The sequence below is a fragment of the Sturnira hondurensis genome, unplaced genomic scaffold, assembly GCF_014824575.4.
Source record: "Sturnira hondurensis isolate 20B ecotype Veracruz unplaced genomic scaffold, ASM1482457v3 Scaffold0020601, whole genome shotgun sequence".
NCBI lineage: Eukaryota > Metazoa > Chordata > Mammalia > Chiroptera > Phyllostomidae > Sturnira > Sturnira hondurensis.
The window spans coordinates 4,942,700-4,970,521 of NW_028093232.1; the positions used below are offsets into that span (position 1 = coordinate 4,942,700).

The 27,822-nt window shown below is 50.3% G+C and overlaps 1 protein-coding gene and 1 long non-coding RNA gene across 3 annotated transcripts; one reads left to right on the forward strand and one right to left on the reverse strand.

Annotated features, from left to right (window-relative positions):
* Positions 1-8: 8 nt before the first annotated feature.
* On the forward strand, positions 9-16,754 carry LOC118975988 (uncharacterized). Its single transcript, XR_005064170.1, has 3 exons — positions 9-1,043; positions 2,079-2,085; positions 16,743-16,754. It is a non-coding gene; the product is annotated as an uncharacterized LOC118975988 (long non-coding RNA).
* Positions 964-27,781, reverse strand: PDE1B (phosphodiesterase 1B). Of its 2 annotated transcripts, XM_037030254.1 has the most exons (16): positions 27,649-27,781; positions 27,439-27,561; positions 11,178-11,291; positions 10,067-10,249; positions 9,832-9,898; positions 9,365-9,481; positions 7,016-7,156; positions 6,514-6,614; positions 6,291-6,416; positions 6,064-6,165; positions 4,957-5,077; positions 4,559-4,640; positions 4,082-4,190; positions 3,435-3,565; positions 2,821-2,940; positions 964-2,284 (listed from the first exon to the last, which is right to left on the reverse strand). In XM_037030254.1, exons 2-15 carry the CDS (start codon positions 27,546-27,548, stop codon positions 2,837-2,839), a joined length of 1,608 nt encoding a protein of 535 aa, XP_036886149.1. In that variant the 5' UTR covers positions 27,549-27,561; positions 27,649-27,781; the 3' UTR covers positions 964-2,284; positions 2,821-2,836. The 2 variants fall into 2 exon arrangements, with proteins under 2 accessions (XP_036886149.1, XP_036886150.1); XM_037030255.1 differs by lacking the exons at positions 27,439-27,561; positions 27,649-27,781 and adding an exon at positions 15,813-16,030.
* Positions 27,782-27,822: the final 41 nt, after the last annotated feature.

The window sequence follows — 27,822 nt, forward strand, 5'->3', positions numbered from 1 at the left end:
TTCTCCCTCCCTTGTCCTGCCCTCTCTGCAGCCCCCTGCCCTTCTGCCCAGCTGCCTCTGGGAAGAGAGAAAATAGGGGTTGCACAGACTTGAGAAAAGGGTTCTTCTCCAACCCTGCCCTTATTTGCTGCAGGAAGGGAGATGGGAGTCAGATAGATGGAAGAATTTCCAAGGTACCAAAAAGAAAGAAGGACCCCAGGTTCCCTTTTCCTTTTGAAGAAGATACCACTTTCTTGCAGACACACTGCAAGGCTGTAAACTGCAAGGTTGCCCTGCAGCTGGGAAACCCTGAGCTGTAAGGCTGGTCCAACTGTGACTTTGCAGTGAGCCCCATCTGCTGGACAAAAGGGGGAACTACATCCTGGTACAGCCCATGGGAAAGGGGATGTTATGTTTTGGGGATGCCCTCCAAGCTTCAGTGATTCCCAGACTTCAGGATGTGTTCTCTTCATCACTTGTGAGGAGACCACCACCCCTATTCCAACCGGTTAGCAAAGTGTATTGAGAACATGGCGGCTATTAACTAAGAGGCCCCGCTGGGAACTGGGAAGGTCCCCTCTCCCCCTTGTTCTAGACACAAGGGACCAGGGTAAAAGACAGAAGCTGAGCATAGGTGAAGGAACTTCCTCAGACACCCTAGCCAGCCCTCTCCTGCCCACTGCTTTTTATTTTTCCAGGAGTGACAGGGAAAGGGAAGGAAGGAAGGAGAGTTTTCCCCCCTCTTTACTTAAGCATTTTCATGGAGAAAAAAAAGGACCTCAGCAGTTTAAGATCCCACATCTGCCCTCCCTATTGTATGCCCTCAGGCAAGACCTCACCTCTCCAGACCTAAGCTGATCCACTACATATATATATAACTGGGAGAACACTGACCACACCGAGGTTTTATCGAGCTTAAAAGAGTCAGTGGTACGTGAAGATACACGGTGGGCTTCCAGCCAGTGAACACAAAACACAGCCACACGTGGTCTCCCTTCTTTATTGATCTCTGACTATAGCAGGGTTCTGGGAGACCAAGGGCAGGGGCAAGTCACATGCATCTGGTAGGAGGGACAGGTGGCAGGTCTAAGAGACCATGGATATGGACTTCACACGAACAGGACCCACTGTACAAATGCATGGTTGGTATTTACAAGAAAGGAGAAGGAAAGTCACTTGGTCACCAGGTGAGGGGAGAGGAGCCTGAGGAGAGGAAGGGGCAGGGGGCCTGGCTGGCCTCTTCAAATGACATGACCGCAGCAGCCCTGAGCCCCTCCCTATCTGCCTTCTACCGGCCACTCCCCCACTTATCCTAGAGGAGGGACCTCTTGGTGCCTGCAGCTGGGCCAGTGATGGAGGGTGAGAAAGGAAAGGGATCCTCCCCCACCATGCACCCTTGACCCTGACCCAGCCATTCTCTCCTGCCTGTGCTCATAAGGTGCATCCTGAAGGTGCTTTGTTGGGCAGACTCAAAGCACTTTACAGACATTAGTCGGATGGGAGACTCCCAGCCCCAGGGGAGAGAAGGAGGCAAAGGGCTCAGGCATTAGCCATGGCAGACGGCAAGCCCCAGGGGCCTAGACCAGTCCCAAGCTCTTGAGCACCCCGGGAAAGACCTCCTCTCAGCCCCTGGTCCTTGTCTCCAGCTGCCATTATAGAATGGGAGAGAGGCAAGACTGCAAGGGGTTGAGCTGGGGATGGGGCTGAAGCAGCACAGGTCTAGGGTAAAGAGGCTGTCCCCCTCATTCCCAGTCCCTAGCAAGATACTGTGCCCTGAAGAAGCTCGCTTCCCTCCCCATACATAGGGCTCTAAAACCCCCCAGCTTTCAATCCTATTCCAGCCCCTCCCAGGGGAGGAAAAGGGGGACCCAGACCTTCCAGCTAAGATCTGGGGTGGGGGGCTGAGGGAACCCCCAAAATGTATTGCTTAGAAACTTGGAGGCAAAAAGGATGGGGGAGGGCCCAGGGGCTGGCATCTCTGACCCTCCCCCCAAGCCCTGGGAAGCCTCCAGGAAGCTCCCCTTTCCCACACAGCCATCTGGCCATAGGGGGAGTCCAGAGGCAGGGACATTGGCACAGTGACCATTGGGAGCCTGAAGTTCCCCAGTCTCGCTGCTGGGAGATTAAAGTACGACCCAATGGGTGTCGGGTGAAGAGGGGCCCTTCCCCCAACCCCACAATCTCTGGCATTGGCCTTTGGGTGGGTTGTCTGTTCCTCAACCTCCACGCTCCCTTGGAGCAGATGGGGGAGCCAGTCCAGATGGATGGTGCTGATGACATCAAACATTTTGGACTCTCTAAGGACCTGGGGAAAGAAAGGGGAGTCTCAGTGTTTTGATCCTCACCTTTATCTCCAGCCTGACTTACCTCGTCCAAGTCCCACCCAGATCCCTACTCATGCCACATACAGTTGTGAAAAAAAAAAAAAAGATGCCGGGCAGAAGGGTGGCCAGCCAAAGTATGAGCAGGACCTGCAATAGAAGTCTTGCCAACTGACCTCACAGAGCCCCGTATCCTGGCTAGTTCCTTTTCCCAAACCCTCACAAAGATGCTGCACAAGATGGCTGCCCCCTTGCTCAGGACCCACCCTGCTCTAACGAGCTACCTGCTTTCCAACTGCAGGGGTCGGCACAGAAGGGCTGGAAGTATTTCCCTGCCTCCCACTCATGCCCTAACTCAATTTTATGTGCTCACTTCTCTACTTTGTTGCCTGGAAGGAGGTCGGGAGAACCTCACATCCAGTGAACTCAAGAGACTCTTCAAAATGCCCTGGTGGGCACCCAGCTCTCACTACTTCCCCCCAACATCAAGACCTTCCCCACTCCACCATGGCAGACTCACTTGGGCCAGCCCCAGGCTAGTCCAGATTCCCATTCTGGTTGTGTTCATCTTCAGCAGGGGAGGGCGGAGCCTCCTCCTCACAGGGAGACAGCTCATCAATGGACATCTGGTTGGCGATGCCTGCAGAGGGTATGAAGGAAGTTGGGACCAGACCAAGAAGTAGTTTTCCACACAACCCAAGAAGTATGTGGAAAAAAGGAATTCTCATACATCCTCCTACCTTCAGGCTGAGCTATATTCAACCCCTACCCACTTGGGGAGAGCCTCCCCAGCCTTGCTAAAATTCGAAATCCTCAACTCCCACACAAAGAAAGAGATTTCCCAGCCAGAGCCACCAACTGACCCAAATCTACAGGAGCACCCTTTATAGACCACAGTGTGCAGAGGGCCTCCCGAGTTGTGAAACACGACTGTCCCTGTTCTTTCTCCAGCCCTCATTCTAGAACAGTCCAGGCCAATCAGCTGGTCAGTCTGTGATCTAACTTTAGTCTGATCAGCTCCATTCCCAAATCTAGGAGTCCAAGGGCTGCTCCAGGAGCTTAAGGAAAATGGACCTGCTACCACTCCATCAGCCACCCTCCTCCCAAGGCTTCATCCCCCACAATGGTACCCACCACTCGCTGCCTGCTCCTTCCATTTCTGCTTGTTCTCCTGAATGTATTTGGTCCAAGTGGAGCGGAAGCTGATCACATCAGGGTTGGGGTCTCCTACTTCTACGTCCAGAGAAGGCTGGCGCCACTGGAAGCTAGAAGCAGCACCCCAGAAACACACACACACACACACACACACACACACACACACACACACCTAGACGTGAGACCCAGCCCACTCCAGAACCGCCTTCACAGCCCTCAGGGTGGAGGGGATGGAAGACCAGGATGGGGCTTAGGGAGCCTCTTCCTCCTCTTTTCTCCCTGCTAGGCACCCTCCAAGTCTCTATCCCTCTCCTTCCAGATTTCGCCCCTCCCTCTCCACACCTTCCCTCTCACTAGAAGGAAGATAAAAACAAGATTGAGGAGAGGCAATAAAGGCAGAGCTAATGGGAGAGACAACAACATGGTGGAGAGAAACACAGGTGCAAGTCGCACACTTCTGGTCCCATGGTCCCTTCCTTCCACCCGTGTGTGCCGACGCAGCCCACTGCGGCCCACTTCTCCACCGCCCCTCCACGGCCGTACCTCCTCCATGCGAGTCGGCCCTCTCTGTGAGTCCACCTTTCCTCCCCAGAACCAGGAGACCTGGCTGCGCCAGCCATCCTTACCTGGGCTGATTTTTAGACTTGGAGTCCTCATCCACCAGGGGCTGGACACTCTTCTCAGCCACATCAGTCAGCACAGAGAACGTGGGCTCCACAATGAAGTCGATAAAACCTGCAGTGAAGAGGGTAACACCATGAAGATGTCTCACCTGGAGGTCTGAGTAGTGGATATGGCTGGCATGGTGCTGACCCTTGTCTGCGTATAAAACAGATTAACCTGTGGCTGAATAGTCCCCAATGGAGGCATCCTTTGCAGTGATGTCTTTGTGACCCCAAAGAACTCCTCCCCACCACTGCACCCCCCTGGACTTCCACCCCAGGGCCTCCTGCTCTAGCACAGCAGTGCAGCCAGTACAAGAAGAATAGCCCTGAGGGCTGGAGACTGGGGGAAGTCCTGGGCCCAGGGCCCAGGGGGAATACTCCCAGACAGTGCTCTCTTCCCTTCCCAATCCTTCCTTCGCTACAGGAAAGGATACTCACCAATCTGGGACTGTGCCACCAGAGTGGAAGTGCGGTCACACAGTGGAGAAAAGGGCAGACCCAGCTCTGCCTCCTTGTCACCCTGGGGAGGAGACAGGTGGGGAAGCTGGAGAGGACACCTCAGAATACCAGGTCCAGGGCAAAGTGGGGGGCGGTAGGGGGTTGCTGTGAGAGAAAAGGAATTTCTGTGCCTGTCACCTGGAAATGAGTGATATGCAAATAGGATGCCTCTGTCGTCCACAACTATTCACCTTTTAGGAGGATAACATTTTAGCCCATGGGTTTGGGGGTCAAGTGAGAAGCTGCAGGGAGCTGAATGAAGATCTGGAGTAGAAGTGTGGAAAACTAAGGGGAGAGAAGGCCCCGTGGGCAGGGCCTGGGCAAAGATGCCATGCTACCTGGCGGAAGAATTCCTCCATGAGGGCCTTGGTCCAGCGGCTGTGAACTGACCACTGCTTGGTTGGGTGGCTGATATCTGCAGCATGGAGCAGCAGAGACAGGGCCTTGGACTTGTCAATCCTGGTCCAGGCAGATAGGAAGAGAAGGGAGACTGATCTTTAAGGAGAGGAAACCTGGACCATTTCTAATTTCCCACCACAAGCCCTCTCTCAGATCCCTCTCGGGTAACCTCAGACACCCTCTGGGGCTACACACGCATGCACACTCATATCCACAGCAAGCAGCCCAGGCTCTTAGAATCAGAGGTCTGGGCCCAGTCCCCACGATACCTATCACACTCTAGCTGTGTGACACAGAGCAAGTTACTTAAATTTGCCATATTTCCTTTTCCTCAATACTAAGTGAAAACAATAGTAGAATCTGCCACGTAGGATTGTTCTGAGAAATACATGACATACAACCCTGAAGCACTTAGAAGAGTGTCTGACACACAATAAGTGCTCAGTAGATGTTATCTATAATTGTTATTATAATTATTATTTTCCAGCAACGATACGCTCTGACACTGCACACTCTTACACAGACACATTAACACACCCCCTCAGGACTCACACATGGTCCGTTCTCGCTTACACACATTTAGATACTCCCACTTTCAAGCAACATTACATGTAATTATGGCATTTGTTCTGTGCCTTTGTGTTTAACCTAACATGACTCTTTCAACTGCCTTCTTAAAGTATGAACTGGTGGCAAGATGTTGAGGAAGGAGGCACATCATTTTCACAGTTCACAGGGGAGGGGATGATCCTAGACGGGTTGAATGATTTTCCCAACATTCCAGAGTAAACCTGTCCTGAAGCCGAGAGGGCAATGCCCACCACAAAGTCCTGGCCCACAGTGCTCCCCAGGAGCCCAGCTGCCTGGGCTGGACACAAACCCAAGGCCATAGCCACACATGTCACACACACAGATGCACTCAGCTAAAGCCAGGAAGGCTTGTACATGCAGGCAGAGACTTGGCACACCAAGTACCCACGTGCATGCCCCCCATTTCACACACCCTCACTCTGGCCTAGCCCCAGCCACACCCCACCAGATGCCACCTCTCCAGCTGCTGCAAGGCCGTCTTCATGGATTTCACTTGCTGGAAATGGCAGGACATGTCTGTGGCCAACACCATCTCAATGACCAGGGCCCGTAGCTCTCTGAATAAACGGAAGCACAGCAGTGGTCAGCCCCACAGTACTGCTGGCAGGAGGTCCAAGAGGTAGAGAGAGAGGGTTGGGGGGAGGGGGTCTCTTAGGGATGCCCACTCCTGGCTTCTGCTCACACAAACTCATCCTTGGTGAGGTTGATGAAAATGTTCATCTCGTCATCCTGCATCATTCGGAAAACAGCGCTGATGTGGTGATTCTCCAGCACTGAGCGGTCATTGTACAGGATGGCACATTCTGACCTGCAAAGCCAAAGGTCGTTGTGCCCAGCACCCTGAAAGTAGAAATTCTGGCAACCTACCCACCTCCACTCCTGCCCTGCCACAGCCCGCCCCTCACTTGGTCTGGATGTGGAAGCTGTTGGTAGTGCCTGTGTGCTCATAGTCGTGGATGGCTGCTGCAAAGATGATGGCCAAGATCTCGATCTCTGACAGGCAGTGCTAGGAGAAAGAGACAACGGACAACGGGTGAGAGGGGGCAGCGCACTGTGGGTCACTGCCCAAAGGCCTCCACATGCAGGCTAGGCCACTCAGGGCATCCCTTCCATTCTTCAAGGCCAGCTCTTGGGCTAATGCAGCCAGGTTTCTCAGCTCCTGGAATGGCCAAAGAGCCTCCTCCATCCCCACCTGCAACATTCCCACTGCATCCTGGCACACACCCCGTGAAATGATAGTCCACCCAGAAATTCTCTAGAGTAAGTCCAATTTGACTCTGAAGACTGTGAGATGCCAAAGGAGAGGAACCAAAGAGAGAAGAAGGGAAATTGGAGTATAGACTCAGACGTCCCAGTTATGCAGCCACAGACCCTGAATCACAGAAGAGTTATCTCCAGGGCACCCACCGCCATCCCCGTGCGAAGCAAGAAGCAATGAACTGTCTGGGTGACGTCAGCTGCATGGATCTGGTTGTGGTAAGGGTTCTTGTACTTCCCATAGCCTGTCTCCAAAGCATCCAGGAAAGTCATCAAAAACACTGTGGGGATCTGCAGTAGGAGGGAGGAAACAGAGATACTCGGAGGCTCTGCAGGAATGGCAGGAGGCCCAGGCCTGAGGTCAGCAGTGCCATCTTTCTTTAGAAGGCAGCACAGCCTGAGGAGAGGGCACTGGCTCAGCAGTCGGGTGAACCTGGGCTCCCAGCCTGCCTATGCCACCTGTGGGCTGTGTGACCTTGGGCAAGTCACGCGCCTCCCTGTGCCTCAGATACTTAACTGCAGAATAAAGATACCACCTCCTACCTTGAATTTAATGAGATAAGTACAAGGCACGTAGTAAGTGCTCTGCAGCTATAATTATTATTATTTCCCTAGAGATTTTTAAGAAACAGAAAGACAGTCTTCCTCCTACCTGCCAACCAACCCACTCCAACCCAATCCAACAACATGGAGAAGGGTTCGGAAGCTTGGAAAGACTAAGATGATGTAGAGAGGACCCTTCCTACTCTGAGAAGCCTCCTCCCCACCCCAAACACACACACACAAGCACCAGAAGCCAGAGCTCTGTCCAGCCACTCAATTCTGTTTCTACCCTGCATATGCTCTTGGGGTATGCGTGCCTCCTTCAAAGGCTCAAGGCTCCTGGAGGGCAGGGCTGGTGTCTGCACCTGTCCCTGGATCTCCTGAGGCTGGGAGGAGAGTGAGGTTCAGGACCCAGAGAAGCTTCTGTAGAGATGAGCCACAGCAATGAGACACAGAAGATGTGCCACTATCAGTCAGACCCTAACATCCCCCACCCCTGGAGGGCTGTGCCCCAAATTCAGGGAATTTTAGAGGACTGTTTCCATGACAACTGCCCTCACTTTTCTGTTGCCATGGCATCCCTTGAGGGGAAGGAGGGGAAGGAGGGGAGGGGAGGGGAGGGGAGGGGAAGGGGAAAGGGAAGGGGAAGGGGAAGGGGAAGGGAAGGAGCAAAGCAGGAGAGGAGTAGGAGAGGAACTGGGTGCCCAGGAAGGGAATGTGGAGTTTGAGAAGGATGGCCCCACCTGGGGGCTCTACCATAAGTGAACACTAAAGCAATACACGCCCTCTCTCTATGTCCTGGAGCAAGGTGGACTGGGGCTGGGCCAATCCTAACCTGACACAATTACTCCTAGGGTCCCCCCAAAACTAGTACTTCCAGGTAAAAAGTGGAGATTAAGAGAAGCCGGTGCCTGGAGTATGTCTGACAACCAGTTTGAAGAAACATGAGCTGGGAAAAGTCTTAGAAGAAAGAGGACCCTGTTGTTTCCTTCCCACAGAAAATCCCAACTGAGCATCTTGGGAAAGACGCGGAGACCCCCTGGGGAGTTACTGTGGCAGGAGGAGCCAGGGCAGAGGAAAGGCCTACATGCATCAGTTACAGTGAGACAGAGGCACGGGCACGAGGTGGCAGGAGAACCTTCCAAAGCCCTGGGTTGGCGGCCTCCAACCGGACTCCTCTGATGCCTCCCCCAGCTGCCATGGACCCCTCAGGACACACGGTTTCCTCTGCTCTAACATCCACTGCCCACCCACCCCCACCTAAGTCCCCACTGTGTCTCTTCAACCCCCCTCACCCTCTACTTCCAACTGTGGTTTTTCCACATGGAAATGGCTTTTTCCAGCCTGAATTCCCAAAAGACATTCCCTCCTGGCACAGGATCTGGAGAGGACTTTAATCCTATATTCTTCCTGGCCAGCCAAGCTGAAGAGCAAATGGAGTTCGCATGCCCTCCTCCCCTGTACAGTCCGACCCATCCCGGCCAAGAGCTGATCCTCCCCATAAATTTCCTTGGACAGACACTAGTGCTGGTGGAGGGGGTGGGGGCGGGGCGGGGAATGGACAATTTTATTTCCTTCTCCCCCATCCCAAACACAGACAGACTCTAGTCCCAAAGGGCTGACAGCATCTGGACCCTAGACCTCCAGTGTCCACAGGCAGGAGACAGGACAGCTGAAACAGGGAGGTGTACATCGAGCCATCCTGGAGAGGTCAAGTTAGGGGAAAAAGCAAAGGGGGAGAGAACAGAATCCTCGGGTGGATGGTTGCAGGCCTAGGATCTTTGCCTAGGAAGCAAAATAAGATCATAGGCTGGGACTGCAGCAAGTGAAAGGAAGGCTAGACTGGGGTGGGCATGAGGAGACCACCCTGGTGGCGAGACTAAGTGAGGGAGCCGGTGGAATGGAAACCTTCTAGAACAGGAGTGTTGGGAGTGGAGAATCACGCTGCTGCCCGACCTTAAAGCGGCTGATGAGGCTATGCCGGGTCAGCAACTCAAAAACAATCGTCTTCAGAGCATGGTCATCTGCTGCCCGGTTCAAGGAGAAGACATCAAAGCACCAGAGGTCCAGATTCTGTAAAGAAACAACAGTCTAGGCAGAGAGATTCCCAAGGGGAGCATCCCAGCAGCATCAAGGGTTATAGTTAGACTTTGAGGAGGACTTCCCAATGATTATAGAGTCTTGGGAAGCAGGGAAACAAAGAGGTGGTGAAGTGGCCTTCTTTTTTTCCTGGATATTGCTTAGTATCAGACAGACGAAAAGGCAGGAGTTTGCCTCTGGAGTGGGCAAAAGTTGTTTTGAGAAACATGAGAACTGCAGTTAAAAGGGAAGGCAAAAATCACCCCATAAATGGGGTCCAAAATTCCCAAGGGCTATTTTCATTCCCCACCCTTTTCCTTTTCCCCCATAAACCCAGGAATCACCTTGAGGCAGTTGAGGACCGCAGTGGAATAAGTGGGACCCACAGAAGTGTACGTTCTCCGGAACATCCTAAGGGAAAATAGTAAAAAGAAGCCCGGGTAGGAAGGTCTGCAGAGTAGGATCTGACCAGGTGGGCATGCGGGGCCAATGCCGCTGGTGGGGCCTGGAAGACCAGGGTAGCTGGGGAAGAGGGATGGGACTAGAGGCAGAGCGAGGCCAAGTGTGGCGCAGCCTCACCGTTCCACGAAGATCCCAGCCTGCACGGCGTGCACGATGCTGCGGAACTTGGGCTTCTCCTCTGCTCGGCGGCCTTTGGCTCGGGCCTGCTGGGTGAAGGTGGAGGCCAGCCAGTCCCGCACCTCTGAAGGCACAGCATCTGACCGAAGCTCCTGAAGCTCGTCCTCTGTGTCCAAGATTTGCCTGAGGCCCCAGAAGGGGCGGCACAGAGGAAAGACAACAAGTGCTTCCACAACCTCCAGCCCCTGGGCCCAGCCGCCCCCCGCACCTCAGGAACTCTCAGGCCAGCTCTTTCCCTTCTGGGACCCCCCAGAGCCTTTCTCTCTCTGTGTCTTTTTATTCCTGTTTCTCTACCTCACGTGCCCAGTCATAAAACAGGTCACCGCATGAGGCAGTGAGCACCCAGCACCGCCAGTGTTCAGGCAGACACGGGAGCACCACCTGTCAGGGAGGCCAGAGACCAGCAGCAGGGTCCAGCAGAAATAAAATGCAAGCCACACAGAAGTAACTTTAAATTTTCCAGCAGCCACATTGAAACGGTAAAAAGAAATGGGCGAAATTCATCTCAATGATAAATTTTCTTTAACCTAACACACCCAAAATATTATTTTAATGTGGAATTGAAATAAAATATATCTATGAGATATTTTACATTCTTTTTGTCTAAGGTTTGGAAATCCAGCAAAAATATCTAAATACCTACATGTTTCCATTCTCAGCTGCCACCTTTCAAGCCCTGACAGCCACATGGCACCAGTAGCTCCCATGCAAGGCAGTGCAGGTCTGCAGGGACCCCCACACTGGGAAGAAGGTGGGGACTAAGTGAGCTTTAAGGTAACAGTCTTCTCTCTCTTTCTTAACACCTGTGTTTGCCTTTGTCTTTACAGCTGTGTCTGTCCCTCTACCTCGTTGTCTCTGCTAATGTTCCTACCCATACCTCTTCCTCTCTGCCCATCCCGCCCCTCCTTCCTGTTCTGGCCTGTCACGTGTCTCAGTCTCTGATGTTCTGTGTGACTCCCAGTCCCTGGGTTACTGTGTCTATCTGGTATCTTTCCCCTCTGTGGGTAGGTCTCTCCCTGATGCCCAGCATCACCGCTGTCTCCCCTCTCACCGAGTCTCATCTATATAGACGGCCTCCAGCAGGGAAGCTGTGTACTCCAGGTTTTTCTTAAGCTCCTCAATGTTGACCTCCCCATTCTCCAACTGCTTCACCATGCAGCGTAGCCTGGGAAGGGGTGTGGGAGACAGAGACATCTGTTTAGGCACTGCTACCTTGTCATAGGACAGGATACCTTCTCACAGAGTGCACTTTCAAGAAATAGCTTCAGTCTTCCATAAATCATTGATCAGTCTAACAGCAAGACTAATAGCAGCCAATGTTTTTCACCTCAGGCTATTGTCAATGCTTATATTAAATTTATCTACCCCCTGGCCAAGTTTAATCCCAGGCTTTTCCTAACTCCACTGCCCCCATCCACCTATGACCCTTTAACTCTCCCCTCTAGTCACTGTTTCCTGAACATTCTCGTTTAGACTGCCCAGGGCTCAGCAGAATTAGGCAGGTACAAGCCCCTGGGGTGATGTTTTGGGGATGGTCTGTTTCATAGTCTGAATAACCAAGAGTGGAAACTGCTTATTTGCCCCACGAGAGAGGACTCTGGCATCAAGAGCAATCAGAATCAGCACCCAATAGTCTTTCATTATGTCTCAGTCACGGTGGGGAGGGAGGTGCAGGTCCACAGCCCCTCTGTCCCTGGCAGAGATGGCAAAGACACAGAACAAAGAGCAATCTGAATGCCTTCGCCTGGCCTCACTCCATCCAGGCAGAGCTAATGGATTATGATTCCAGAATCCATCAACCAGGACAAAGCAGGATTAACCCCTGCCTGCCCAGTACCAGAGAGAACCTCTGGCAAAGGGTGACTGTACTGATCCCCTACCTCAGCCCTGCAGCAGCTTTCCCCCAGAGCCAAAGGTGGTGGGGAGCAGGGCAGGGGGGCAGGGCAGGGGGCTCACTTATTGAATGCATTGCCTGAAGAAACAATACCCCATAGTTCGCACTCATGCATTCTGGAGATTGGTGATTAACTGGGAGGCTTCTTAGAAGTCTGGTGAGTCCAGCCCAGGCAGCCACAAAGCAAACAAAGCATTCTGACTTTAGATGGTGATTTTAAAGAAAGCAATTAACATTCCCCTCTCATTCTTTCCCCCAGCCATGCCATGCCCCCACCACACCTAGATGGGGGTCAGATGGTGGCCATCACAGTTCCCCACTGAGAGGGGCTGCAGAAACCGAAGGTCACCCTCTGAGTCAGGGAGGAGAAGTGAATGAGTCAGGGACCAGAGGCTGAAATTAGCATCAGTTCCCAAGGATGACGGAAAGGGGAGGGGGGGTGGTTGGGGGGAACAATGGTATTCCTGAACAGAACGCAGCTCTAGAATCCCAGGGTCTCAGCAGCTTTGGAATAGGGGTAGCCAAAATAGCCAGCTCCAGGAAGCACCACAGACCAACTCTCGCCTCGGGGACCAGCAGCCCTGGCCGAAGACATGTCTGAATGCACATGGGGCGAATGGAAAGGGGGGAAATAGGAGGGCCACCCTGCAGCGTCCTCAGTGGGCTGTCTTCAAATCCCATTTCTAGCCTTCCTGCTGTGCCTGCTCCCTGTGCACCAAGTGGGATCAGTAAAGCAGAGAGCCAGCTGGGGCTTCCATTGGTATATAGGGAGAATAGAGGCTAGACAACAGAAAAGGCTTTCCAGCCAATAAGCTAGAAAGGAGAGCCCGAGTCAGCATCTCCCAGAGTGCCACACCAGTCTTCGAAGAACAAAGAGGTGCACTCTGCCTTTGGGGCCCAGGCTCAAGCCAGGCTTCCCTCTCCTGGTCAGTCCCTGCAGCCAGGGGCCGTCAAATCCAGAGACACATAACCTAGGAAGAAAGACGTTTTGTCCCACCTACTCCCAGATTCCTGTACTAGCCCTAATCTTCCACTTTGGTCAGCCCTTTTTACAACCCAAAACTCTGCCTCTAGGGGTCAGTTCCCTGTTATCAAAGTTTTTTCCTCGACCAACCTCTCGAAACACATACACCAGCTCTCTAAGTGAACAGTCAAGCCCACGGGTGCTCATTTGCATGTATTCGCATAATCACTAACAATGCTGCCAACTCTACATTTTTAAAGTGCTTTCTCCTACATTATCTCATTTTATTCTCACAATGGGCCTGGGAGGAGGGAGGGAGGCGGGAAGGAATTGCTATCCATATTTCCAAAGCACAAACCAAGGCTCCAGTCTGGGAGGCAGCAATTTTGGATTCAAACCTATCGCTTCCTGGCTCTGAGCCCTTGGACAAGTCACTAATTCTCTCTCTTTTTTTAAAGATTTATTTATTTTTTTTTTAGAGAGAGGGTAATGAAGGGAGGGAGAGAAACATCTATTGATTGCCTCTCGCACACCTCTGCACACCTCCCACCTGGGATCCAGGTCTGCAACCCAGGCAGGTGCCCTGACAGGGAAGTAAACCAGCAATCTTTTGGTTTGAGGGGATGATGCCCAGCCCACTGAGCCACACTAGTCAGGACAAGTCACTAATTCTTAATCAGTATCTATCAAAATGTGGCATATAGACTAGTAGCATCAGAATCACCTGAGATACTTGTGAAATTTTTAGATTCTAGGTCTCACTACACACTTACAGACCAGAATATCTGAGGGTATGTTCCAAGGATCTGCATTTAACAAACACCCCAGATGGTTCTCATGCACATTAATATTTGAGTCCCTTTTAGAGCCTCAGTTCTTTCATCTGTAAAATAGAGAGGATGATTTAAAAAACCACCTGTGAAGGGCTGTTAATAAGAGGATTCAGTGAAATAATGTAGGCAAAAGGCCAGGCACATACAATGGGTCTGTATAAGTTGATCTGAATCGGATCTAACTGACCAGCATCATGCTGGCCCTACTCAGCTCGTAGCTCACTTCCTTCAAATCCAGCAGCACCTGCCTTCTCTATCCCAAGTCCAGAAGAGTGAGTCTAGCCCAATGGAGACTGGTAATTAGGAAGTCCCCTAACAGAGGAAATGGAGAAATGAAAATGGTTCTGATCTCTCCTTTACAATCGTGAATCTCACTGGAGCTTCACAATCACCTGATGAGGGAGGTGGAGTGACAAGGTCACACAACTTGTCAATGTCAGCCAGGTCAGCAAGCCTACAACTCACTACTGGAGCTTTAACTGTGCCCGGAACACCAAAGGTGTTGGGCAGAGAGAGCTCAGTCATGTAATTAGCCTGGAGAGAGGCAGGTTGCAATTCATCGCAGCTTCTTCAACTTCAGTCATCCACCCATCACGAAGCGTTGGTGTCCATCGATGCATCAGAGACTGTGAGTGTCTTGATGGCACTGACAACGACTCGTTTATCCTGGTTGCTGTGTGCAGAGCACACAATACATGCTCAGTAAATGTTCATTAAACAAATAAATGGGAAAGAAAGCAAGTTAATTAGGTGAGGACCTATCTGCCAAAGCTCACAATTGAGAACTCTGAGCCAGGGATTCTCTCTAACAGAGAGCCTGGGGAGAAGAGTGAGACTGTGGGCTGGCTTTCAACACAGCACTCCCTCCAAGTTCCTCCTGCTTCCACCTCTAGATCCTGTCCAGGAGCATTTTAATAGCTCCTGTTGAAGTCTGAACCCAACACAATCCAGACACCACGAGGAGAGAGGGAAAGAAAGATTAAATAATTTATTTATTCTTTATTGAGACTGACAAATGGGGAGTCCAGCTGGCCTCAGGCAGCTGGAAGGATCCAAGTGCTGAACTTCACCTTCCTGAAGTTATATATCCCTACACAGCACTTTCTGGTCTAGCAGGAGCCTCTCTGATTCTAAAGTCTTCAGAATTAAGATCTCCCCTGACTGCACCCAAAGTTGTCACCTCAACATTCTTCTGCAGGAAATCCTACTCCCTATTCCCACATCAGTTTTAATCCAACCCCTCTGATTAGATCCTCAGAAAGTCAGGCAGGGAACTGGAAGCTTCCCCTTTAACTCCTTCCACACCCACCCCAGCCCTGTCTCACCACCATCACTTCTTTCTCCATTAACTTCAGTCCTGACCCCATGGGCAAAGCCTCAGATCTTGACCTTGGAAGGCCCCTGTGACTTCCAGCTCTGGGCAGCCAGCGAGAAGAGAAGATTCCAGGCAGTAATAATCCCAACACCCCAGAAAAAGCTCAGCTTCCTCAGTCCCCACCAGTTTTGTTGTTGTTATTGTTGCTGCTTTGGATTACCATATGGGATGATCTAGCCATTTCCAAATACCCCTGCCACCACTTCCAGAACCCACACTTCCAAAAAGGTCACTGTAAGTAGGGGGCTCAGCATAGGGCAGCCTTAAGCCAAGGGGCTGAGAGTTGTGGGAAGAATCCTATTTCCCTTTGGGTTCTTAAGACCAGACGAGATTTCAGAGGAAGTTGAGGTCTTAGAGATCCTGGGGGTCAGGAAGGAGAGAAAAGGGGGAAACTCTGCTACATCATCTATTGTAGTCAAGAAGTGATAAAAAGAAAAGGGAGATGGATAAGAAAGAATAAAGTGAAGGGCAAGATGGAAGGTTAAGGTGGAGAACTACACACACACTCAACCATAAGATACGGGGAATATCAGGTCATGACCCCTCCCCTCCACCAAATTACAACTGGTGGACACACAGTAACCTGCCATTCTCTTTCCCTCTCCCTTCCTGGTGCCTACCGTAGGATGGGGCCCTGGAGGCGGCTCCTCTGCACAGGAACAGGGTTTGCCATGGGAATCCACGTTTCCTACTTCCGAGCATCAGTATGCTGCCCCCAGGGCCTCAGGGAGCCAGACAGGAATGAATCCCTCTTGGGGCCCTGACTTACTCCTCCGGGTCTCAGCAGAATTGAGTGACCCACCAGAGAGAACTCTGGGGAGGAGAACAGGAGGAGCCTGACTGGAAGAAGAAGGGAGTGATGAGAAAGAGACCTAGCCCACAGTAACTGGGTGAGAGGCCAAGGGAAAAGTTCCACATCTGAATCAGACTGAGAACAAGAATCTGCTCTCAGAAGAATCCCAGAAAGGACAGAAATAGCACAGGCCAGCCCCCTGCTCTGAGGAGGTGGGGCTCCTCTTTGAGGAGAAGAGGTTGGTAGGAGGCTTAAGGGACAGGGAACCATCTTTAATCTGTCCTAATAAGAAAGTCTGTAGTGGGAAGGGAAGAGACCCTGCAAAAGCCCACCAGAGGTGTCAGATTCAGCTCCCTCCCCAGGGTCTTTTTCTGTGGCCGTTCTTCAAATTAAGTTTTAACCCACCTGGAAAAAAAACAAAAACGAAAGCAAGACAGAAAGAGAATTAGAAAGTGCAGGGGAGGGGCTTGCTAAAGCTAGGGATCAGCAGATCGTTTACCCAGTGACCCTTTGAACCAGGAGGGATACTCCCATCCCCCACCCCCACGCAGTGAACGAAAATCAGGGCGACTTGCTCACAGAAACCAAGAGGCTGGGCAAGTTACATTAACACTCCCAGTCCCAGTTTTCTCATCTGTAAAACAAGGATTTGGGGATAATTCTGAATTAACTGGAGAGGGAGAAGAGAAGTGACCAGATGGTCAATGAGAGACTTGGCGACCGGGACTCCCTCTTCCGCTTCCAGACTTTGCTCTAGCTCAGGTTGGGGAAGAGAACCTGGCTTCTGCAGGGCGAAGTGGATGTGCGCACACAGCCCTCGCCCGCCTCTGGATTGGCTAAGAGATGACGTCACATTACAAATACATTGGGGCTGCGATTGGTCAGCTGAGGGGCTGGGCGGGGCTAAGGGTGAGAGCTGGAGGTGAATCCCAGCAGAGTCAGGGAAGAGAGTTCTGCGCTATTACAATTTCCTTCCTTAATCTAGGATCTAGAGCTCTCGGGTAACGTGGAAATGAGGCGAGGGAACTAGTTGGGGTGAGTATTACAGGAAAAAGGGAAAAGAGAACAGGCCAAGAGCTAGGATTTTATGACAGGAAGTCTTCCCCCCACACTTCCCAAAAGCAGGGAGAAATTAAAATACCTTCTCACTGTGCCAAAGCCTCGAAGGATTATAAACAAATGAAGTTTGGGAACCTGCTGTTTCTCAGCCCCCCTGAGTACTGGGACAGGTAAAAGTGGGCTTCAACCACAAGGAGAGAAATAGAGGTTAAATATCTATAAATATCTACAAGTTGTTTTCTAGTGAACTCCTGGTAGCTATGAGGCGGGGCTCCCTCAGAGTTTGGGAAAACCGGAACCCACACACTCTGTGTCCATTTCATTCTCTCTGCGCCCCTCAACACACACACGTACACACACACACAAGCTGGTTAGTGGTTTTGGAAGAAAAGGACTAGACCCCCGGAAAATGAAGGACACATCATTTGGCCTGTTCTGTGGACATGCTTGCTTAGAGGGATAGGGATGGAGGTAGGAATGGGGGCAGCTACACACCACTTGGTGCAGTAACAAACACCAAGCCAGCTCCCCTTCCTCCCCTGACTCCAGGCCCTCACTTCAGTGTAGGGAGTAACTTCAACCTTCCTACTAAAAGGTAGAGATTTCTTAGACTAGCAAAGCTTTGGAGGGGATATCCATCCCTCTACTCTCTTGCCCAGTAGAACCAAAGCTAGTTGGACAAAAGACTGTTTACCACCTCACCTCCACATACACACATGCTGCATCACTCATCCCAGCCTATTATTACTGTTGTTGTTATTACTATTATTATTCATCATTCTTGATAAGGAAGGATATCAGTAAACTACCATATCTTTCTGGCAAAAAAAAATCACACATATCCACTCACCCACACATATACATACACACTACATTCTACCTCTGTCCAAGCTAAGGAGACTGTCCCCAAGGTGGTAGAAAGGGCATAGATGTGACAACTCCAACAAAGATGGATTTTTGTTTAGCCCTAAAATCTAGTTTTAAAATATCAAGGAGCCCAGTGATAATGCCTTTCTCCTGGCCCACCCCCAGCTTTCCCCACTTGCAGTGGAGGATAGCATTTGGGATGGGATGCACAAAGCATAGGAGACACTGCTTCTGGCCAGACAAGAAGGGTGTTGGTGAGGGCTGTGGGAGTTGGAGAGAGATGGGGGTCGGGTGGGGTGGCAGTTATAGGGGAGGGGTAACTGGCTGATCTAAAAGCTCCAAAATCTCAGAAATGGAAAGAACCAAGGAAATTTTCTGAATCTAATAGAAAGAGGACATGAATTAAAATCAGGAGCCTTTTGCCTAGACTTTATCACTATGTGTGACCTTGAGCAAGACACTTTGAGCTCCAGCTTCCTGGTCTGTAAAATGGGTAAATAATGCATGCTTCAAAGAATTCTCACAAGCATCAAATGAGCTCATTCAAGAACACCTTGGGAACTATAAAGTGATGCATGAATACAAAAGGTTATTTAGTCCAATCCTTTATTTGGGTGGTTCAGCAAATGTTTATTAAGAGTCCTCCATGAACAAAGTCTCCTAGGCCCACTCCTGTACCCAGAACCCCTGATGTGGAAAAGCCCTGCTACCACTACTCCAGATGTCTGGGACTTCTCCCTGGCTCCTTATGCCACAGGGGCCAGAAGACAGTGGAAGCAGAAGCAGGGGAATATGCAGAGCATGGAGCTCCAGAAGCCAAGAACAACCAGAGCTCTACCTTATCCAAGCACTGGTTCTCCCCTCACTCCCCTGGCTTCCCATAGCTATATAAGCAGCCCCAATTCTTGCAGCTGGCTGGGCACATTGGCGGGGGTGGCTCCAGAAATAAAAATAGCCCCCTAGTGGCAGAGCTGGGGTGCCATCCTGGGAGGTGGCAGGCTTCAGGTTGACATGGCAGCAGTCTCTAGGCACTGGCCCGAGGAGCTGGGTGGAGGGAGGGTGGGAGGAGAATGGGGTAGGGCCTAGGAAGACTGGGGATTAGTGGGGGAAGGACAGAAACCAGGTGAGTGGAGGGAGATGAGGGAAAGGAGCAGGAGTTATCAAGGGTCATGGAAGAAAGGAAGGGAAATTTGAGACGTGCTATAGAAGAGAGTCTGAGAAACACTGAAGAAGAGGGAAAATAGTCAGCTCACCCTCTCTGCCTGTGTCTGAAGGCAAGGACCCCACTGCCTCCTGACCAAGCAGCCCTTTCTAACAGGTGCTCAGGTCAGATGAGAAAGAGGGCAATCTAAGCAGCTTGAGCCTTGGTCCAGACCAATAAGGATCCAATATCCCAGCTCCAAGACCAGCACACAAATGAGTCTCTTCTCCCTCAGGCTTGAGAGTGGGAGGAACTGGACAAGAAAATCAAAGGAAAGCAAGTCAGAGAGGAGGCTCCCAGGACTCAGTCCAAAAGAACTCTCTGTCTCTGGTTCAGTTGTCCATCCCTCTCCCTTCCTGCACTATTTAATTCTGCTCATTAACAACCTCTACAGAACCACCCTACCAGCCCTCCAGACCACATCCCAACAGACATTGTCAGCAGATGCCCAGCTTCCAGCTTCCAGGGCCTAACAGATGTTAAAGGGAGCCAGGGATGGAAAAGTGAGTTGGAAACTTGGCGAGGGACTGACTGCAGATGTGGTAGGAATAGCAGTAAACTGTTCATCAGTGGCATTTGGGTCTGATCCAAGCCCTGCCCCTCACCTTATCAACTACTTCTGGGCATCAGTTTCCTCCTCTGTAACAGTGTCTGGGTTGGAGACACTAGGAAAGTAGGATGCCTGGGTCTCGATTCATCCTGGGTTCCAGTCCATCAATGCTTCCCCCAACTCATCCATAACCTCATTCTTAAAGGACAGTGGCTTTCTTCTTTATCATAGAAAGGTCGCGTTCTTACCTCCATGGAATTTCCAGGAAGTTCTCTCGCTTATCTATCTTTAATTCATCTTGCTGCAATCAAAACAACATCAAGGTTTCTTGCCATTTCAAAGAAAAACAAAGGAAGAGAACAGGCAGGACAAAGAAGTTTGGGGAGGTGAGTCTGGTACAATTTCACTTATTTTATTTCTTTCAGATTGGAATTTCTAAAGCGACTGCTTGATAGAGAAACAATCTGGGTTTAGGAAGCTTGACAACATGGTGGCACATGTGATCACTCTTTCCAGACCCCAATAAGTTTCCAAACAGGGTGGGCATAGAGGAAAGAACTAGGGAGATGGTGCCAGGTTAGATACACAAGGGTTGATCAAAAAGGGGAGCAAGGAAGCCAAGGAATAGGAATGAAAGGAGAAGCTTCCCTAGCTCCCAGGTCCTGCCTGCCAGAGAACCACTAAGCCCCCTGGAAGCCAAGCTCCTTCCCAACCTAAATGGTGCCAACACCAGCTGGCAGCCTAATCATCCCACTGCAGCCACCATAATTATTTGCAAATCTAACATTTCATTGCAGCTGTAGAACCAACTGACCTGGCAGCCTGGCTGTTACCCAACAGTACCACCTGAAGCCCCCCTCCCCTTTCTAGCTCTTCTCCCAACCTATAGCCCAAGGCCTTCCCCTGCATAAGCCTTGGCCCTTTGCCCACCAAGCTTGCTTCTCCACCGAAACCCAGTTCTCTCTCCCTCAGTAGATTTCTCCCAGGCTGTGATGCCAAAGTAGAAGGCTAACCTGGTGTTTTCTTCCCAGACAGGGATAAGCTCCATAGATATAGCAGGAGCTGAGGGGAAAGGAGCAGCCTGCAGGACTGGACCAGAGGATGTGGGGCAGGGGAGGGGAGGTTGCTATTAGAGACAGAGGGGTAAGAGCACTGGCATTAGGCACCTTCCTGTAGCAAATGGATAACATCTGAGTTTTCTCCTTTTCCCTCCTCAGTAGCCTTTCTTCCCCCTCAGTTCTGATCTTTGCCCCACTCAGTATTCCCAGGATTCTCTCCCACTTCTCTCAGATTATTAAATCTTCCTTCCTCAGGGAACAATCTCATTATCTAACAACTTCCAGTCTCCCAGCTGTCTCACCTGCACCCCACCTGCTGCCCTGGTTTTGTCCCTCTTTCTCTGCTGCTGTCCTGAAGAGAGTTGGAAAATAGCTCAACTTCGGTACCTGAGAAAAATCAGCCCCCTGAGATCCAAAGGCAATTATTTGGCATCCTCCCCAGAGGCCCTGGGAGGATGAGGTCACTGAGAAGGCAAAAGAAAGGACTTGCAGAATACAGGGGTTGAGGCTGGACTCCTAAGGTGGCCCCAAAGGGTGCCTGCAGCAAACTTACCCTGCACCATCACCACAACACCACCTGGTGAGGACGGAGCTCCAGGGGTTTTCTGAGTCCTAGCCAAGGTGAGGGAGGAGCAGGAGCCCAAAAGCTGAGAGTGAGAGAGGCTAAGTCTTAGGGAATAGGAAAAGAGAAAGTTGAGACCAGAGAGGGAGCAAAATGGAACCTAGCAGAGAAAGAGGGAACAAAGCAGGGAATAGACAGAGGAAAGGAGCAGGAAGAATCAAAGAGAACGAAAACAGAGGGAGCAGAGAAGGCAGACACAAATCCTTGATGATCCCTTTAAAGACTCAAGAGAAGAAAGGCTTCTTGGCTCCTCCACTGCAGACTGATGAGTGGCCCAAAAGAGAGGGGAAGATGGAAGAAAAACCATTCACTTCATTGACTTCAGGAACTCCCTGGGCAGCGAGCGGGCAGGTGGAAAGGATCTGGAGACATGCAGGCTTCTCTTCTACTGACTCTCTCACCTGGCCTTCCAGTCCCATAGCATACCCAACCTACTTCACCCCTCTTCTGGCAAAGGCCATAAATGCAACTGCAAATGTCACATCTCTCAGTTTTTCCAACCGGCCTCCTGGGGCTCCTGATGTTGGGTTGTAAGGGACATCAGAGATTCTCTAAAACAGAATGTGGCATACCTGATCATATCATACCTAGGCCTAATGACTGAGGGTAAATACCAGAGGGCAACTCCTCCAGTGCTCACGGAACTCACCAGTTACAGTCCCTAGGCTCCCCACACCTACCATGTCTTACACCTGCAATTGCTCCATGCACTTCTAGTTTTTCCACTGGGAAAAGAGATGATAAGAAGTCAGACGCTCTCTTTCTTTTGACGTCAATGGCCCACACTCTTTCTAGGACAGCCTTTCTCCAACCCCACCCAGCCTTCTATCCTCTAAGCTCAGACATCTGCCTCACTAGCTCCAGACAACCATCCATCAACAAGACTCTTCCAAATCATGTCCCAGACACCAGGACTCAAACCTACTAAGTAATTCATACCCCTGCCTCTTGAATCTTCATTTTTTCCCTATTGAAGCCAATGACCATTGGCCTACCTATTCCCCTTTCATTCCTATGCCCCTGCTTCTTAGCAAAGCATGCTCTCCCATGCTCAAAGAACTCAGATTGTAACATTTAAAAGCCACTTTCATATGGATGATAGCAAATAAAGAACAGATTCAGAGAGGCTCTGTGACTTCAAGATCATGCAGCATGGAAACATGAATTCTGACTCCAGTCTCTCAATATTCAAAATGATCTTCTATGACCACCACCATGCCTCCCTGCTTTCCCCCAGCCCCCTATTCTGACCAGAAGTTTGTGGAGTTCTTTCTTTGCTCTCAATTTGATTTTCCCTATTACTGAACCTCCTCTCAGCTTACTGCAGAGATTTTCCACCCTCTACCATCCGGGATGCCTCATTCAAGACAAAGCTGATGGGGGAAATAGAGAGATGGAAGCCGTCTGATAGGACAGGGGCATATAAACCAAGGAGCAGAGAGACTCTTTGCTACGATGAGAAATAAAGAAGGAAGGGCTGATCAGGAAATGAAGGTACTAAGAATTATCCCTGCCAAGGCCTGGGAGAAATGATGCTCCTTTTTCTCCCGAGGTCCAGGGAGCTCTGCAATCTCCACAGCAGCTTCACAGCCATATGCAGAGAAAGGGTGGCGGCACGGTTTCCAAAACTGGTAATAGCCACAGAAGATCACTCATGGGAATACACAAAATAAAGACAAATGGTGGGATAAATCAGTGAGACACCCAGCCCAGTCCCTCAGCTTCCTCCTCCTACCCATTTGATCTCCCCAAAACTGTTAAAAAATGTGAGTGTCACAAACACATACACAAGATCACGCATACATATTATCCCATTACCTACACACACTCGCATACACTCATAGATCTCATTCATAGATAGAACGATTTCAAATATTCAGCACACATGAATTCAGCACACCTTCCCCACATATTTATTATCAGTCTGCCAGTCATAAACATAAAAACAAAGAGACATTGTCATAGAGCTCTGACTCCACACACGGTCCCTGGCATGTACATCAACCTTTCCCCAAACACACATGTATACATGTCAGGCATTCACAATCATTCTGATACATCTCACTCATACAGCCAGATAATGTCGTTGATGTATCCTCTCTGTAACTCCTTCAGTCCCAGGCTCCGTTCCAGGTACTCAAACCCCACACCTTGTAAACATCACCTTCTCAAAAACAACGACCACGTCTCCCTTCCTTCCACCCCCATTTCCTATTCCCCCCTCTGCACGCAGGAACACACACACCACAGAATCAGAGGCAGAACAGGGCTCCATGACATATACACATATAATCATTAATTCATTTGTTCATTCTTTTATTTATTGAGTGCCTATTATGTTTTAGTTACCACACTAGACTCTGTCAAAACAAAGATAGGCAAAAATAATCCCCAGCTGATCCTTGCTCCAGCTCAGCTGTAATGACCTTGAACCACAGCTTCGGACATTGGGCATAGACCTTGAAAGTCCTGAGTATGTTCCATGTGAAGAAAGAAGAAGGGAAAGGGATTTTTGTCTGCACTGTACAAAAGGAAGAGGAAAGTTCTGTCTGTAAAATTCCAGGATACATGAACAAAGAAAAGAGAGTGATGCTAGTGATGCTTGTACTGTCCTGGAAAAGAGAGGGATATACTTTTTTCCCTCTCTTTTCCAGGACAGTACATGCATCAATACACACACATACATGTTTTTGTGTGTAACAGCCAAAGGCAAAGACTAAGCAGAAACCAGAGTGGTAGATGGTAGAAGTTTACCACTTGGGAAGGTGTAGTAAAATAAGGGCCAGGGCGCTTCCTCCACTTGATGGAATTGAACCAAATTAAAAACTGGTTAGGAGCAAGGACTGTGTTCATCTTGTCCACCACTACATCCCCAGCATCCAGCATATCAGGTGGCCCACAGGAGACAGAAGACAATTAATAGTTGTCGAACAAACAAATGAGTTAAGAATAGCAAACCAATCTCTATTCATGGTTTTTCTTGATTCCCAAAAGACATGGGAAACCCTTCTACTCCTAATGACCCTCCCCCACACTCCTGACAGCTCTCTGGTCTCAGACAGCTGGGAATGGGCAAGTGAAATCCTTCATCTAGCGTGAAAGGCAATGAAAGTCATCCTAGTTGACCATCATCTCTCCCAGTCTCTCTCCTGCCTCAGCTTGAGTCTGCTTAGTTTGGAAAATTTTCCTGCTAGGTGGAGGTAAAATCCTACAATTAGAGACTCTCCAGCTCATATGCTCCTGAATTTATCTTTGGCAGAGTGCTAGTGTAATTAACAGAATTCCTGAATGCCCTTTCCAAAAGGAAATTGCCCTGCACAATTTTATTATACGTTTTTTTTAATTAGAGGCAAAAACACCAGACCTGGCCTCTCTAAAGACAGTCTAGATGTCCTAGAGTAGAAATGAAGAGTATGGGCTGTGGCAGGTGTTAAGTAGGGGAATCAAGGCTTTTGTACACATATAAATATATATTTATATATTCCATCTGCCTTCATTTCTGTTCAGTACTCAATCCTGAGATAATTATGTTCACCCCCCACCCCATTTCCAGCCTAAACATCCCCTTCCCACTCAAGCCCATTTGGGAACAGGTGGTGAATGGGGTTGGGAGAAGGAGTGTTCTATTTCCATTTAAAAGAGAGAATGCCTTTTCTGTTCACCTCCTTCAGACGCTACTCGATCCTGAGTTTCTCTCTTCTGCCCAGCAACAGTCCTAACTCCTTTTATTTCCCTTCATCTGATTGGCAAAGCCTCCCAATATTCAAACAGGGCCAAATCCAGTAAGCCATCAACTTGAGATCTCCCTTGATACAAACATCTTTCTCTGCTTTGAGAAAGTGAAATTTGGGATCTATCTTGGTGACTAATAATGAGGAGATGATACTTTTCTGGTTAAGTTACTGCACACAGGTAGCACTTTTAAGGTACAAATTGCTAAAGTGAGTGAAGAGCAGAATAATCTAATCAATATGATTAATGATCCTTGTTTGCCATCATTTCCTGTAAGGACATCAACTAACATATTATAGGGGCAGCTGCCTCTGCTCCCAGGTTTCAGTGCCTTCTCTGGGGATCCTCTTCTCTCTCCACTTAGAATTTCTCACACCAAAGGAAGAAATAACAATTTGCTCCCAAGAAAGACTAGAGTAGCCAAAGAGCACATATGCATGACCCATGGACATGGACAATAGTGTTGAGAGTGGAGGGGGCAAACAAGGAAAACTTGGGACAACTGTAATAACATAATCAATGAAATATAATTTAAAAAAAGAAGATGGTATGGAGATGGTAAATCCTGCTCTTTTGCAGAACCTGTTACCTGGAATTGAGGCAGGGGGAGTATATGAAGACTACTAAAGCTATGGGGGAGTTATCCCAGGATACCTGTATTCTCCCATTTATAAATCCTGAGGCCCCTTCTCTGCCTTTCAATCACTTCCTTACCTGCCCCTCTTCCCAGTTGAGTTACCATTAACAGAGCATCAGTTTTCTATGAAGAATCAACCAGTGCTCCTCCCAACAAAAATCTATGCAACCCAGGCCAGTTCCCAGCAGGGGACTCACGAGAGGCAACCATACATTGATACTTCTCTCCTTCCCTTCCCCTCTAAAGATAAATAAATAAAAAATAAAAATAAATTTTAAAAATCGATGCAACCCGGTTTTCCATTTCTTCATCCCAGAATTCATTCCAAGGCTGCGCTTCATAGATCCCACAAACTGCAGTGGCTGGGGGCAGCAAAGGGGGTGAATGGCGAAGTACATTTGGATTCCAAGCCTTGTTACCACTATGCCTCAGTTCTCCCTCAGGCCTCTCTAAGCAGCTAGTACATAAATCAGACCCACCAACCCAGCAAAAAGGTATCATCTTATCTCCGCAAGTGAAGTATCTTTTAGAACAACACAACCACAAGCGTCTGTCTACCTCCTACCTCACCTCTCTCTCTCCCCACCCCCCACCCCACCAGAGCCCAGAAACGGAAAGCTTTGGTGCTCACTCTTGAGGATACTGGGGAGGAACTGGGTGTAGGGGCTATGTTTCCTGTACTTCCTCATTAAACATCTATGGCATCTTTGCTGTGTCCATGGGGAGTCATTTCAGGAACAGGAGCACCTTCCCTTGTTCTCTGCTTAAGAATCAACAGACTGCAGAGATTACCCGCTGGCAGCTGACTGGGAGATAAACATGGTGCATGGCTTGTGTTCGACCAGATCCTCTCCTCTGAGGAGCAGGAAGAAAAGTTCCTCTCCTCCCTTGGGACTGGAGTATGGGATGCCTGAATCCTTCCTTTCCTCATTTATTCCTCCCAACATGCCCTCACCCTGCAACAACAAGAAAAGATGCCTAAATGTACTTGGAGATCTCTGGAAGACCCCATAGCAACAAAGAGGTTATGACAGTTACCTTGCCCCTGTCGATCATTCTTCACTACTCAGATCCCAGAAAGGGGCTCTACCCCCTTCTACCAGCTCCCAGTTAGAGGTTTCACCACTTCTCCAGATCCCAGGAGGGTGCCCCATCATTAATAGGCAGAGTGGAGTTCCAGGCCCCAAGAGAGATGAGCAGCTCAGGTATGGGACTCCCCCCACCACATCCCATGTAGGATGCAGGGGGCAAAAACCACCAATCCCACCAGAGCTATGTATAACCCACAGGTTGGCACAAGTATCCCCAAGCACTACCTCTGCAGCTGTGTGCCATCATTCTACTAACATCTCTGTGACCCACAGACACTCAGGAACACACATGGATACGTGTGAGTCAGCCTGGCACCTCCTGAATGCTGCCCGTCTGCAGCCCTGCCACACTGCACTGCACACTCCGTGCTGCCTCTCCACGCTGCGTGTGTCACCGGGGGTCCATAGGCACATCGTCAGCTTTGCAACTCCTCAACCCGCTCTAACCAGCCGCTTGCTCCACACATGCCTTGCACATGTGGCCTGGCCACTCGTGTCAGAGCAGCTTATTTGCTCTCACCTGCCAACAACATGTGTGCCAGAGAGAATCCACCCCCTCCACTCCAGCCTTCACCCCCTCCCCCCTTTCCAGGCTCCCTAAGATCCCTTCCCCCCACTCCGGGCGCGGGGACTCACAGAGACCGAAGCTTAATCCACATTTTCTTGCTGGGGGCTGACTTCAGCTCCAGGGGTGACGGGCACTCCGACTCCAGCATCTCGGGAGGGCTGCGAGGGGACAGCTCCATGCTCAGCCTCTATCTGTGGAACAGAGGGAGGAGACAGCACCGCGGCTCAGACTCAGCCCCTAGCCGAAAGACCCTCACCCCCACAGCAGACCCTTCCCACCTGCGGCTGGCGTGGACCAGCCAGGCCGACGTCTCTAGGCTCGGCCCGAGCTGGCAGAGCTGCAGTTCCTGTGGCTCCTCCTCTCCGGCTGCCCAGCCGAGCTCTGGGCTCCCAGTCCGCGCTCTCCGCGCCGCCGCTGCCGCCGCGCGCTGCCAGAGCCGCCTCCTGTCTCTC

Excerpts from the sequence above, each read along its gene's own strand:
- PDE1B (XM_037030254.1), bottom strand. The coding sequence starts at position 27,548 with ATGGAGCTGTCCCCTCGCAGCCCTCCCGAGATGCTGGAGTCGGAGTGC. Across the intron at positions 9,899-10,066 it reads GCTGGGATCTTCGTGGAACG|GATGTTCCGGAGAACGTACA; the intron begins GTGAGGCTGCGC and ends ATTTTCCCTTAG. Across the intron at positions 6,166-6,290 it reads CTCACCAAGGATGAGTTTGT|AGAGCTACGGGCCCTGGTCA; the intron begins GTGAGCAGAAGC and ends CCGTTTATTCAG.